The following is a 13,586-nucleotide window of genomic DNA, read 5'->3' on the forward strand; positions in this document are numbered from 1 at the left end:
CACAAGAAGGTTCTGTGCAACCTCAGTCGAACCTGGACACTTTAGAACTGTCGGCTTTTCTGGAGACTTCGCAGAACGAAGTCACCTCGTGGGCTACTTTCTTGATATCTTTTGTCTCTGAGTCAGATAAAAATTCCTTCATGCGATTTTTCTTCAACTATAAAGAATCTTTGTTTATGGGTCAAAAAACTTGGCATTTTCCTGATGTTTCAATGGAAACTCAAGCTAGACGCAAGCAGTTCTTGCAGATGAGGCAAGAAGTGCTGGATATTTCTGGTGCATTCTTTCTTCGTTTTCCGTGCAAATGTCTCGTGAAATGTAATGACGAACATTAACTTTTTTGTGACCCTTGACAAGATTGTTTTTTGTAAAATGATGCCTCTAGACTTCATCATTTCTTACTTATGCTTACAAGAGTAAATTGTGCTTCTTATTTTTTCCTCTCCCCTAAGATTGTGGACTTGTAATGGTTACAATCCTTTTGCTCGTTTTCTTTAAATATTATTTCCACATAAATATTATTTTGTGTTTGTACCTATTTTCTGCAAATATAAATTTAATCTTATATTTGTTAAAATGATAAATAAAGAGTATAAAACAAACAAAAAAAGGTAGGAATAATAAGACTAATTCAAAAGCAGCGTGTGTGAAATAGTAGGTGAATCCCTAGTTTCCTTAGCACAATTAATTAGTTAATTCAAAAAAGTGCTTAAATAATTGGGTAATAAATAAACTAAAAAAAAAAAAGAAAAGAGTGAGGCTTGCATACGATCTGCACCACTGACAGTATGTTAAGACTAATGGTATCAGATATGGAAGTCACACATTCTGATCAAGCAATTGTTAATGCAACGCCCATCTTCAGCCGACCAGGAACTGAGTTTTCACTCAGTGTCCAGTTACTTCTAATCATTCGCCAGAATGTTAGGAATTATTAGGAAGGGAATGGTAAATGGAACGGAAAATGTCATAATGCCTCTATATCGCTCCATGGTGAGACTGCACCTTGAATACTGTGTACAATTCTGATTGCTGCATCTCAAAAAAGATATAGTTGCGATGGAGAAGGTACAGAGAAGGGCAACCAAAATGATAAAGGGGATGGAACAGCTCCCCTATGAGGAAAGGCTGAAGAGGTTAGGACTGTTCAGCTTGGAGAAGAGACGGCTGAGAGGGGATATGATAGAGGTCTTTAAGATCATGAGAGGTCTTGAACGAGTAGATGTAACTCGGTTATTTTCACTTTCGAATAATAGAAGGACTAGGGGACATTCCATGAAGTTAGCAAGTAGCACATTTAAGACTAATCGGAGAAAATTCTTTTTCACTCAATGCACAATAAAGCTCTGGAATTTGTTGCCAGAGGATGTGGTTGGTGCAGTTAGTGTAGCTGGATTCAACAAAGGTTTGGATAAGTTCTTGGAGGAGAAGTCCATTAACGGCTATTAATCAATTTTACTTAGGGAATAGCCACTGCTATTAATTGCATCAGTAGCATGGGATCTTCTTAGTGTTTGGGTAATTGCCAGGTTCTTGTGGCCTGGTTTTGGCCTCTGTTGGACACAGGATGCTGGGCTTGCTGGACTCTTGGTCTGACCCAGCATGGCAATTTCTTATGTTCTTATGTTCTTATGTGGCAATTGCTAGAGAATGTACATTGTTATTTTTTTGTTGTTGTGTTGCACATAAAAATTTTCAGGATCGATAACAAAATGGAAAGATTTCCTCAAATTAATTCAAGTTTATGAATACCGTGTCTCAAGTTTATAATTTTTGTAACTTAACAGCTGTTATTATAAATGGATGTAAAGTACAGATCATGAATTACAACAGCCTTATATAACAACACTAATCTGCACTGCTATTTGCATGCGTACGTTTTTCAGCTAAAAATATGTGCATATGTTTGAAATTGCAATCAGACATCCGAATTTACCAAACTCCACCCAGATTAGCTCCTCTCATATACTGTGTCATCTCTACATTGATCTAATATTTATTAGAAATTAGCATAATCTTCTCACAATTATTTAATCCAGAGATTCTCAACTAGTGTGTCGCCAAGCACCGGCAGGTGGGTCGTGGCTTCCCGGTGTCCCACTGCCCCGGCTGTGCATCCCTCGCTCTCCTCCATCCCAGCAAGCTGCAGATATTCTTCCATTAACACTGCTGCCATTCTGTCCAGGCAGGAATGGCAGCAGTGGAAACTGGCAACATCAGCAGCATGGCCCTTTCTTCTTCCCACCCCCTTGGCCTGGAACAGGACGTGATGTACAGTGGGGTGCACGGGAAGAAGAGAAGACCATGCTGCATTAATTACCAGCAGCAGTGCAGACCCGGACCAAAATGAAACACATCCAGCAATTAGTGATGAGAGAAAGAACAGAGTTAGCCCCCACAGCTGATGGGATTCTTTATTCTCGGGCCACAGGGGCTGGATGAGGAGGCTACGTCAGCTGCCATTTGTGCTGGTGAGGAGGGGGGTCATAAGTGAGAGCGAACCAGAAAGCATGTGTGTGTGATTGAGAGCTTGTATGTAAGAGCATATTGACAGCATGTGTGATTGAGAGAGAGAGCATGTAAGTAAGAGAGAGGCTGGTCAGGGAGTTGACATGTTTCTGTGAGAGAGACAGACTGGTCAGGGAGATGACTGTTGTGTGTGTGTGTGTGTGTGTGTTTGAGTGTGTGTGAGGGAGACAGACTGGTCAGGGAGGTGATGGTTCTGTGAGAGTGAGAGAGACAGACTGAGGGAGGTGATATGTTTCTGTGTGAGAGAGAGACAGACTGCTCAGGGAGGGGACTGGTGTGTGTGTGTGTGAGGGAGACAGAGTGGACAGGGAGGTGAGATGTTTCTGTGAGAGAGAGACAGACTGGTCAGGGAGGTGACATGTTTCTGTGTGAGAAAGAGACAGACTGGTCAGGGAGGGGACTGGTGTGTGTGTGTGTGTGTGTGTGTGAGGGAGACTGAGTGGATAGGGAGATGACTGGTGTATGTGAGGGAGATAGACTGGTCAGGGAGGTGACTGGTATGTGTATGTGAGAGAGACATACTGGTCAGGAAGGCGACTGTTGCATCCATTGCTGCTCGACACCCTCACTCCACCCTCCTTACCACTGTGACAACTCCCTCCGGGTCTGATGGATGGGTTGCTGCCGCTGCGTCTTCTTGCGTCTTCCTCCGGTGTCCCTGGAGCAGCACGACGCTGTGGATCTGCCATGTTCCTGATGATGTAGGACGTGCGCGCGCTCGCTCCGAATGATGTACCAGCAGAAGCGTGAACCTCGGGGGCGTCCCCCTGAACTGACATCATCCGCTTCCAATATAAAAGGTCTCAGAAATTGCTAACGGATCGAGTTAGCAAAGGGTTTCGCTACCTAAGCTACTCTGCCTCCTCGGACTTACCAGGGGTACCCGCTCCTCAGGGGCCTCACTCTCTTTTCTCTATTTCAGATTGCCGATGGGAACCGGTACTCGCTCCTCGAGGGCCCATATTCCTGAACACTCTGAAGATTCTCTACTGCCTGGAAGATATCACAGATACAGACAATTGTGAGTTACCATCGCTCTCTCAGAGTTTTCCCTGGAACCAGGTACTCACTCCTCGAGGGCCTAACCCTTTCCAGGTACTGAGCTTTCTAAAGACCTTATGTGAGATCTGTCATCCAGTTCTGGCTATGAACACTATCTATAGTTTCTCTACAGCTCAGCAACCCTGGGATTGCGGTTCCAGTACCTGAGGGACTTCAGCCCTGCTGGGCATAGCAGCTCACTACTGCCACCTCTGGTGGTTCTACTAATCTGTCTAATAAAAGAATTATCTGTGTCTGTTTCCATACTCAAGCCTAGCCGATGGTCCCTCTCAGGATGTCCTCCTGGGGGTGCAGTCATCTGCCATCGGCCCAAGGATTCCTCTACATTCCTCTACAGCTGAGTGTCCCCTCCAAGCACTCCGCTGGTAACAGATGGCTACTCCTTTCCTACCAGGAGTCTTCAGCAACAGATTCATAACAGACTGCTAACTCCCTAGCAGATCCTTAACAGATTGCTACTCCTAGATCTAACACAGAGCTTTCCTAACAAGATTGCTAACTCCTCCCCTTTATAGGAGTTTAACCATAACAGACTGCTAGCTCCTCCCTCCAGAGGAGCTCGCACATAACAGCGACTGGTGTGTGAGAGAGAAACTGGTCAGGGACGTGACTGGTGTGAGAGACTAGTCGGGGAGGTTGTGGGGTCTAATTGGTGTGTGTGTCTGGTTGTGCGCCCCAAGGAAGAGGACCGTGAACACAGAACTTCTGCAGTCACTGCTGCTTCTGATGTGTGCTTTTGGCCTGCAAGGGAAAGGAGTAGGAGAGTTGCTGGAAAGGGTAAGTAAAGGTGGCTTTTTTAAGTTTATTTTTCTTGCTTGACTGCCATTTTAATTATTGGGTATTATGTGATGTGTCTGCTGTTTGAAATATTTTATTGGTATTTGGACAATTTTAATAATTTTTATGAGTTTGGATGCTATTCTGGTCATCAGCTGTTTTGTAACATTTGTTAGTATAGCTGTACAGTTATTTCTGTGTGGGAATTTATAGCAGCTTGGCTTGTTCTGTTTTCCTAATAGGAGGAGGTGCATTATTGTTTATGGCCTGGTTTAATATTTGTAGTGTTGCCTTTTCATAGATAGGGTTGTTACTGTTTGAGTGTGTTCCATAATACAGGTATAACTTTGTGCGGGTTAGTTTGTGTATATTATTGCAAATCCTGGGACTATGTTATGTACTATTTTTCTCTTTCCATTTCTCCAGGTTTGCACTGCATGCAGAATAGCTTTTTTGGGTTTCCATTCCAGTTTCTGTCTCCATATTTATAATTTGTGGTCTTTCTGTACTTGGTGAAGGTCAGTTCTGTGTGTGTGACCGAAGTGAGTTATTTTACTAGCATGCAAGCATTCATATCAAACTTATTTCTGGAGTTTTCTCAATAGGACATGTTTTGGTGGTAAATTACAGTCTTTTCATAAGCAGGGCTATTGTGCCTGGTAGTAAATGGAGTTTGTTTTGCTTTACTGAGATGTCAGTAGAACCAGAATATCTTTTTTGTATGGTGAATTGTACAGGTAATGCCCTAGTTCTGCTCTGCACCCATTGTTGGGGGTTGAGGGGGTTCCTGCGGATGCAGAGTGTATGTGTTTACATTTAGCCCTGTGACAGTCACATGTTCAGTGTGCCATGCATGTGAGAACCATTTGTCAGGTGTATCCAGGCCAAAAAAAGGTTGAGAACCACTGATTTAATCTATCATTACAAGCTTGCACATCTCCAGAAGAATTTTCTATAACTTTCAAGACCTTGGCAGCAATGACTGTTGAGAACATTACTTTTATTTCCTTTTGCACATTTCTGTGTATAGCCTCCATCATTCTATCTCAGCGTAACTCAAATTACTTTATCTTTTATCAGCAGATTCTCTCTCCTCCTGGCTTTGTAGAGTAGTGGAATTTCCTCTGATTATCAAAGGCCCTTTTGTGCCATTTTGTACCAGTTGTGTACTCAGAGAGAGAGAAGCAGAATTGGCCTAAGAATTTACAGATTCTACGTTTTGGAAGGTCTGCATGGTTCTAGTAATGTTCAGGGATGTCTCAGGTTGCAGTTCTTTACAATCTCCTTCTCAACGTTACTGTTTCTGCGTTTCTTAATAAGTGCATTGTGCCAAAGAGAGCTTCCTTCTGGTGCTTGTAGGGTGTAAAAAATACAGATAACATAGAGAGGTTCACTTGGAAGTTCTTTTTAATCAGACCAGTGGTGCTTAAGACAATTGGTGCTATTTCTGTATATTTCTGATACATTTTCCTGCTCTCTGACTGCATCATTCAGTCCTTGATGATCTTCTGTTCATTCAGGAGCAAGTGCGTGGGACAGTGTAGCTAGAGCCCCAGCTGTACTGGCTGGAAAGCAGGAGATCATCTGGCAGGACAGTGATGCAAGTTGGTGAAGAGCAGAAGAAAAGGCCAATTCAGAAAAGTGGTGAAAAGAGAGGGAAAAACCACGAGAAAGAAAGATGAATCCTGCAGGAGGCAGGCATGAGGAAGCCAGTATTCAAAGCTCAGTTCTGAATCGCAGTCCCGTTCCTGCCATCTTTCTGGTGTAATCAGCATCAAATGCCTCGTTCTGAGCCACAGTAAAGTAATTCTTCCAGTCCCCGGCAATGCCTTCAAGTAAAGGAGATGGCAGTCAGAAACAAGATTCTCATTTATTCAAAAACAGGCAAGGTTTATCAGCATCTGGTATGAGACAAGTATGGCAAGCAGGCGATAACAGTGCTAGGTATGGGCTAACAGTATTAGTTAGTTCTTTTATTTAATATACTACAACTCTTTGTTACATCACAGAGGTGAACAAATAAGTGATTAGCATTTCAAGTCTAAAATATTACAATATATAAATAAAGAATCAATAGCAATATAAATAACAGAATCTATCAGTTAATAACTAAAATAATAAATAGGCCTGATTATAAAGTTAAGATTCAAATACAAATGAGTCAAAATAATAATTTAAAATTTACTAGCAGCAATTAAAATATGCAAAATAAAATAACTACATCAATAAAAACCAATCAGAATATGAATAGGAATTTAAAAAATTAACATAAGATTATTAAATATAATATGGAATATGTAATAGCCTTAGGGTAATTAGATCTAATAAAGTAAAACATCTATACACCCTTTTCAATATTACAAATTCAGAATATATAGCAAATTTAATTGGCCAGCATCTACATCTAAAATAAGTTAAGATTAGACATTGCAGTGAGCCATTAGGAATCAGAAACCTCAGCCATATACTACAATACTTGATTGAAAATCCATGCTTTTTTTAACTTCTTTGTTAAACTGTAAATATTCCATAACCAAGAAAACATGAAGTAAGCTGCGTATCCACAAGTTAAAATTTTTGTTGGAGGAAGGATTGCAAACAAGTCCATCCGAGAAGGAAGAACTAGCAAATCAGATGGATAGCTGAGAAGGCCTATTTGTAAACATTTAAATATCACAGATATGATTTTAGATTTGATTTCTCCATGCAACTAGAAGCTAGTGTCATTTAAACAATAACAGAATAATACAGTTTGTTTTCTTGGTCCAAAACAGTAACCTTGCTGCTGTGTTTTGAAACAGCTCAGTTCAGTAGCCTCTGAACAACCCTGATACATACGATCGCAATAATCGATCCAGTTTGTAACCTTTGCATGAATAATCTTCTGAAGATCTTTACATTTCAAGTAAGAACATAATTTGCAAATACATGAAAAACGGAGCTCCTGGTAAAAGCTGAAACTTGCTTATGCATGAATAGCTTTGAATCAAATTTAAAACCAAGTATAATTATAGAATCACTTGGATAGTTATCCTGCAAATACAAAGAACTTTAATCTGTTTATTCAAAGGGCTTCTTTCTTTGAGGGATTTGGTTTTAATCTATGATTAATTAACCAGTTAGGGGTATTCTGGGAGCTCGTCTAATGCTGTGTTTCCTCCTGATTGGGGAATGGGAGTTGGGGACCAGGTCAACAATTTTAGGCAGTTATGGGAGAATTCCGGTCATTATTTTCCTACTATGGGGTAGGGTTCTGCGCATGGCTGGCGAATCCATTAGGCGAACTTCAGCGGTTGCCTAGGGCGCCGAAGAGCAGCCACGTAGTGCCGCAAGCGGGGCCTATCCCGCTCACGGGAAAGAGAAATAGAGACTGTGTGCTTCTCAGATTGTGTGCTTCTCAGCACCAAAACAGGTGGGGGAGGGGGTGGCATGACACTGAGAAGCACACAGTGTCACGCCCCCCCCCCCTCCCCACACCTGTTTTGGTGCTGACTATGTGCTTCTCTGAGAAGCACAAAGTCTCTATTTCTCTTTGCCGCAAGCGGGATAGGCCCCACTTGCGGCACCACGTGACTGCTCTTGGGTGCCCCCTACGGCTCGGCGCCCTGAGAAGCACACATTCGGCGCAGAAACAGGTAGGGGGGGGGGGCCGGTAACGCAAGTGTCGCCTAGGGCTCCCTATACCCTTGCACTGGCCCTGGTTCCGCGGCATCTTGGTTGAGACTGGGCTTCCAGGGGAGGTTTTCTACAAGGAGTGGAGATAGTTGGGGCAGCACCCTTTATTACTGGCTAGTTGGTCCTGCTTTTGGGGGATTTTCATTTGGCATCCCAGGTCAGAGTTGGTGGCGTCCTGCTCCTGGATATTATTTGGGTTGGGGTTTTTCGCCTGAGTCATCTAGAGTCGCTGATGATGGTCCTGGGATGGTAGGGCTTGTTGGGCCTGTTGCTTTGGCTCCTTATGTTCCTTCATAGGCTCCTACTCCACGTTACTTGATGGATGGTCCATGCACCTCACATCAAGCAGGGTGGCATAACGACCCAACGTCTGTGTGGCCAATGTATCTGGCCCTCTGACCCAAGATCTCATAGAGGTGGAATCGGGCTCGGCACAACAGGGTGAGCTGACGGCTGTCAATTCATCGGGGGTAGGGAATGCCACTATTCAGCCTGTTTCTGCTCCTCTTGTGGACAGTCAGTCTGTGGGTGTGTCTGTTGTGAAAGGATCACTTGCCACTGTGGACAAGTCTAGTGATTCTACGGGGACTAAGAGCCACAACAATTCCAAGCGTAAGAAAAAGCATGATAGATCTAGTTCTTCCGATTTTTCGTCTTCCTCATCTTCTTCCTCTTCAGGTTCTTCACATGCTTCATCTCTGGTTGGTGTGGGTATGAAGGATAAAGTTGCTGTTAGAGGGACCCTGGCGTTGGTGACTTTTTCGGAATTGTGGGATGATGTATCCAGGTCTCTTAGGAAGGAGATTCGGCATCGCAAGTATATTGATATTTTTCAGTTGTTAGAAGGACATAGAGGGAGGAGGTAGGAGAAAAAGAAGAAAGAGGGTGTGGAACATTTCCCAGGGACTCAAAGAAAGATTTCTCGCAACATTCTTAACTGAATACCATTTTTTTTTCATCTCGCGAGTGTTGTAGGTCATCATGACACTTTGCAGTATAAGCCTTTATTGGCTTATGCTGATGCAATTTTGGCTGCCAGTAGAGAGTATGAGGGTTGGTCCTGGCTTAATTACGATGAGCAATTTTGGGACCATATGGAGGAGAACAAGTTTATGTCCTGGAGTACTCAGGATGTTGGTTTGTGGCTAATGCAGATGAATAGCAAGGTCTCTTTCTCTGTGATGGGTAATGTCAGTGGTGTAGCTAGTGCATCAGGTGGGATGTATTGGTGAACATTTGTGTGTCCCCACACGAATGCTGTCTTTTTCATTTGGCTTTTGTGCTGACGTTTTTTGTGGCCTTCCGCGTTAGTGAGTTGGTGGGCAGGGCGTGAAAGGTGGTGGAGTCTATGGGATTGTTAGCTCAGCATGTTGCTTTACCTAATGATTCACTTATTCTTTACGTCCCTAGGTCTAAAACTGATCAGGGCAGTAAGGATGCATCTGTGGTCCTGCAAACTGTTCCAGGTTTGCGTACTTGTCCAGTGGCTTTCTTTTTTTGTTGGATTCGGACAGCGAGCAGATCTCTGTTTTTGGTTCATTCTGACCTTCGTCCATTGACCACCACTGAGATGGTGTTGCAGTCAGGTTTGTCAGTGCTTGGTCTGAATGTGGGTCGGTTTGAGACTCATCGTTCAGGATTGGAGCTGATACATTGGTGGCTTGTTCAGGCTTGTCTGGTAGTGTGATCCAGAGGATCAGATGGTGGAAGTCTAATGCATTTGAGAGGTATGTCTGCCCAGGGCCTTTATGATGTGTGAGCAGTTTACTAATTGTCTTTTCTTTTCAGGTTCTGCATGCTGGAGGTGTGTTGCATGGATTGTTGGAATTTTCCTACATCGTATGGCCTATAGACATGCATGCGGGCGCCCGTATAGGTCACAGCTGGACTTAACTCATTCATTGATTGGGGCCGTAGGGGGATGCTTTGGGATGAACTGATTCCATTTGACGGCGAGGTTTGGAGTGGTTCGGTCAGCCTTGTGTACTGATTATACCCTTAGGGGGTAACGACTGGGGTAGAATGTCTGGATGTAAATTCATCAGCATGGCTAGGAAGGATTTAATGTTTATTTCCATATTATTACCTGCTGCTGTAATTTGCTGGTCTGACATGATTGCAAGGCCTTCTGAGATGGATAAGGTGATTTGGCATCGCAGCCGGGCAAAGGCCAATCAGCAGATTGGTTCTTGGCTGAGTTATTTAGGGGGCAGAAAATCCAACATGAGTGTTCATGGGACTTAGATCGGGGTCTGTTCCGAGATGATGAGGGTCCACTTGTCCTTTATCAGTTTGGATTTGTTTCTAAATACATTTCAGGAGGCCTTGAAGGATTTGCTGATTTAGGAGTCTTGGCCGCATCTTTTGGGGTCACAGGTTAGTTCATACCTGTGCCTATGGTGGGTTGCCCAAGCCGGTTTGGGGTTCAGCATTATGATGAATAGTTTGCTGACTTGACAGTGGACATGTCAGGACTTCTTGGAGGAACAACCGGGTTCAGTTGTTCCACGTACGGCTCCTTGCTGGGATGTGGCAGTGGTCTACTGGCACGGCTCTTTGCTGGGCAGTGGCGGGGGTCATGGGAGCAGGGCTTGTGAAATGCGGGAACCTGCAGGCCAGGTGGCCTGGTGATGCTCATCTTGCTGGTTGGTGGCGAATGTTCACTGTGAGTTCCTTACTTCCTGGTTCTGTTGGGCTCAGGCAACTGGTTGTACATTGTAATAAAGCTGCAGCCTATTGATTCCACTCAGGTGTCAGTGTGTTTATTGTGTGAAGAAGTATATATCCTGGCTACCCATATTAGCAAAAAATCCTCTTTCACAGGGAAGTGCTCTTCTCTCTGGAACTCAATGCTGTTAGAACTAAAACCTGAGTTTAACTATGTTACGTTCCAAAAATTATTGAAAGCCTCACTATTTGACCTCTTGGCTAAAGTTGGAATTTGCAGTTTGAAGGCACGTTGTGCACTTGACTGACCAATAGAATGGCTTCTTCGTCGGCTAGGTTTCAGGCCTGTTTGGCACCAGATTAACTGGGAACCTGAAATAGGACAAGCAAGGTAACTCTTCTGGATAGGGTACAAGCTAGCGAGTTGTAGGATGTGGAAAGGAATGATCATTTTTATTTAGTTATATGGCTGGGTTGTAGTGCTGGGCTAGGGGAGGCTGGACTGATACCTGATTACTTACGTTTTCTGTAATAGTATTTTTTTATGTGGAGAGGGGAATTTGAAGAAATTTGTGTTGTAAATTATATACCATATCCTTGGAGGGGTGGGAATCTGCTGGGATAGTGTTTAGAGTATTCTATATTTTGGGTAGGGGCAGGAATTATTAAAATTGATTTTAATATTGTAAAACTGTATAATGTACTTCATGTATAACAAGTGTGTCACTTTGGTTATTGGAGAATGTAAGCTGTATATTAAATTTGAGCCAGTCTATGGCACTGCACCAGGAATGAAATAGGGCAGACTAGATGGGCCTATTGAGAGACAGTATTTCTACAGAGCCCACTATGTCACTCTTTATTTATACCACTGTAAGAGGGGGTACTTTTAACTCGGTGTGGGGGATTGGGGGGTTGGGACAGGTTTGGGAGGGAAGTTTTACATACACAGTAGGAGATACGAACAGCAAAGTTAACATCACTGAAGATTTTTCTGCTGTTTGAATTGATGAAAGATACAAGAGAAGTTGATTTGTACAATGCACTCTCTACCTAGTTTCAAACAAGTTAGGTAGAGATTGCATCAAACTACATAGAGAGTGCATTGCTCAAATCAACTCCTCTTGTACTTTTTATCGATTCAAACAGTATGTATGTAAAACCGCTCCCCTAAACTTCTATCACTCTCCAAACCCCCACACCGAGTTAAAAGTGCCCCCTCTTACAGTGGAATAAATAGTAAAGTGACATATCCATCTCTGTAGGAATGCTCTCTCTCTTTCTTGCCTTTAGTTTTCCCAATGAGGACTCCTTCTGGCAAACAATGTAATAACTTGTGCAAGATTCTGCAATGTTCTGCAGTCTGGCAAGTGTTGTAATAACTTGTGCAATGTTCTGCAGTCTTTGTCATCCTGGAAGCTTCCCTTTGTGTTGGCCAGGACTGAAGGGGTTAAACCTGCTGCATTAACTTAAAATGGAAGCCAGTGCTCTGGATTATGATTAGTTCCAGTGCGTTAATGTTACTTAATTTTACTGGTTAGGAAGTCAATGCTCTGGGTTATGTTTGGTACTACAGAATCACTTCCATGAAAGAGTTATCTGAGAGTTTCCCAGAAATCTTCAGTCTTAACTGGGAAGTGCAGCAGATTAAACCTGTATTCAAGATCCTTTCACAACTCTGCATGGCATTCTGGAGCAGACAACTACAAGTATTTCCTTGAGATTTGGATAAGTACAGTATGAACTTAATTGGGTAGTATTAATTGTATAATTCATTTCTTTCCCCTGCTTATTGCCTGCAAGTTACATATTTTCTATTTCACTGTACCTCCTTTTTCTTAATAAACTGTTTAGTTTGTTAGCTTTCTATCTGTGGTTGATCAGCGACCTTGAAATGTGGGTTATTGCATGATTCCAGTATTTTTTCTGTTTGATTTGGAGTTGTAATTTCTGGGAACTTTGAAAGCACTGGGTTTTGTGAAGGTTGCAGTATCTCTAGAAATCACCAGATAAAAGCTTGCAGAGTAGTGTATCTGTCCAAGGGCAAGTGGAAATCCAGTTGACAGGTAAGCGGTTGCCAGTGTAGGGGCATATATGTAGGTGCAGACAAGGCCTGTGCAATGCTTAATAGGATCTTCCAAATTACCAAAGGATTAACCCTGAGTAGATGCTAGGCGTAGAACTAAGGCTTAATGTGACAGTCTAGATTTCAGCACTTAAATAAGGTGCCTAGTGAGGAAAATTTGTGTTAAGTATCTACCTTCTTTCCCTGCCCTAAATCATCCCTGTAGCTGCCACTTTTTAGGAATTTAAATTTAAGTACCTAGTAAAATCAGGCTCCTAAATATTTTATTTATTTATTTATTTATTTATTTATTTATTTATTTAAGTTTTTTATATACCAACATTCAAGACGGTAGTCCCATCATGCTGGTTCACAAGAAACAGGGGTGCAATTATAACAAACTTTACAATTTGAACAATAGTGCAGAAAAGCAGTTACATATAACAAGGAAATCAATAACTTGGAGTGAGAAGGAAAATGAAGATCAGATAATTATATATATGTATAAATAACATTGTAAGAGGTGGCTATTAACGCTATTACTAACGGAGCGTGTTGATTATACACAGTAGCTCTCAGAAGTCTCTTACCCTTTCGCATGAATGGAGAGATGGAATGGTCCATTAATAAGGGTGGTGCTGTTGTATAGTTGGCCATTGTGTTCTCCTTCATGGCCTGGAAGGAGGTGTGATGGACAATATTCTCCAAAACCTCTTCTCCCAGGTCCTTCTCCAGGAACTTCATCACCTTCTGGATCTCACGCTTTGGATCCTGCAGAAGGAAGAGAGATGCATGCACAGATACCCATGAG

The 13,586-nt window shown here is 42.6% G+C and overlaps 1 protein-coding gene across 2 annotated transcripts in view; it reads right to left on the reverse strand.

Annotated features, from left to right (window-relative positions):
• Positions 1 to 5,757: 5,757 nt before the first annotated feature.
• The window catches only part of LOC115094217 (sulfotransferase 1 family member D1-like), a 64,742-nt gene continuing 56,913 nt past the window's right edge, over positions 5,758 to 13,586 (reverse strand). For both annotated transcript variants that reach the window (XM_029607033.1, XM_029607034.1), the window contains exons 7-8: positions 13,366 to 13,546; positions 5,758 to 6,197 (exon numbers count right to left, since the gene is read on the reverse strand). In XM_029607033.1, coding sequence (XP_029462893.1) covers positions 6,085 to 6,197; positions 13,366 to 13,546 — 294 coding nt within the window. In that variant the 3' untranslated portion in view covers positions 5,758 to 6,084. The remainder of the gene's footprint in view (positions 6,198 to 13,365; positions 13,547 to 13,586) is intronic.

Source organism: Rhinatrema bivittatum, chromosome 6 (assembly GCF_901001135.1).
Source record: "Rhinatrema bivittatum chromosome 6, aRhiBiv1.1, whole genome shotgun sequence".
In the NCBI taxonomy this organism is placed as follows: domain Eukaryota; kingdom Metazoa; phylum Chordata; class Amphibia; order Gymnophiona; family Rhinatrematidae; genus Rhinatrema; species Rhinatrema bivittatum.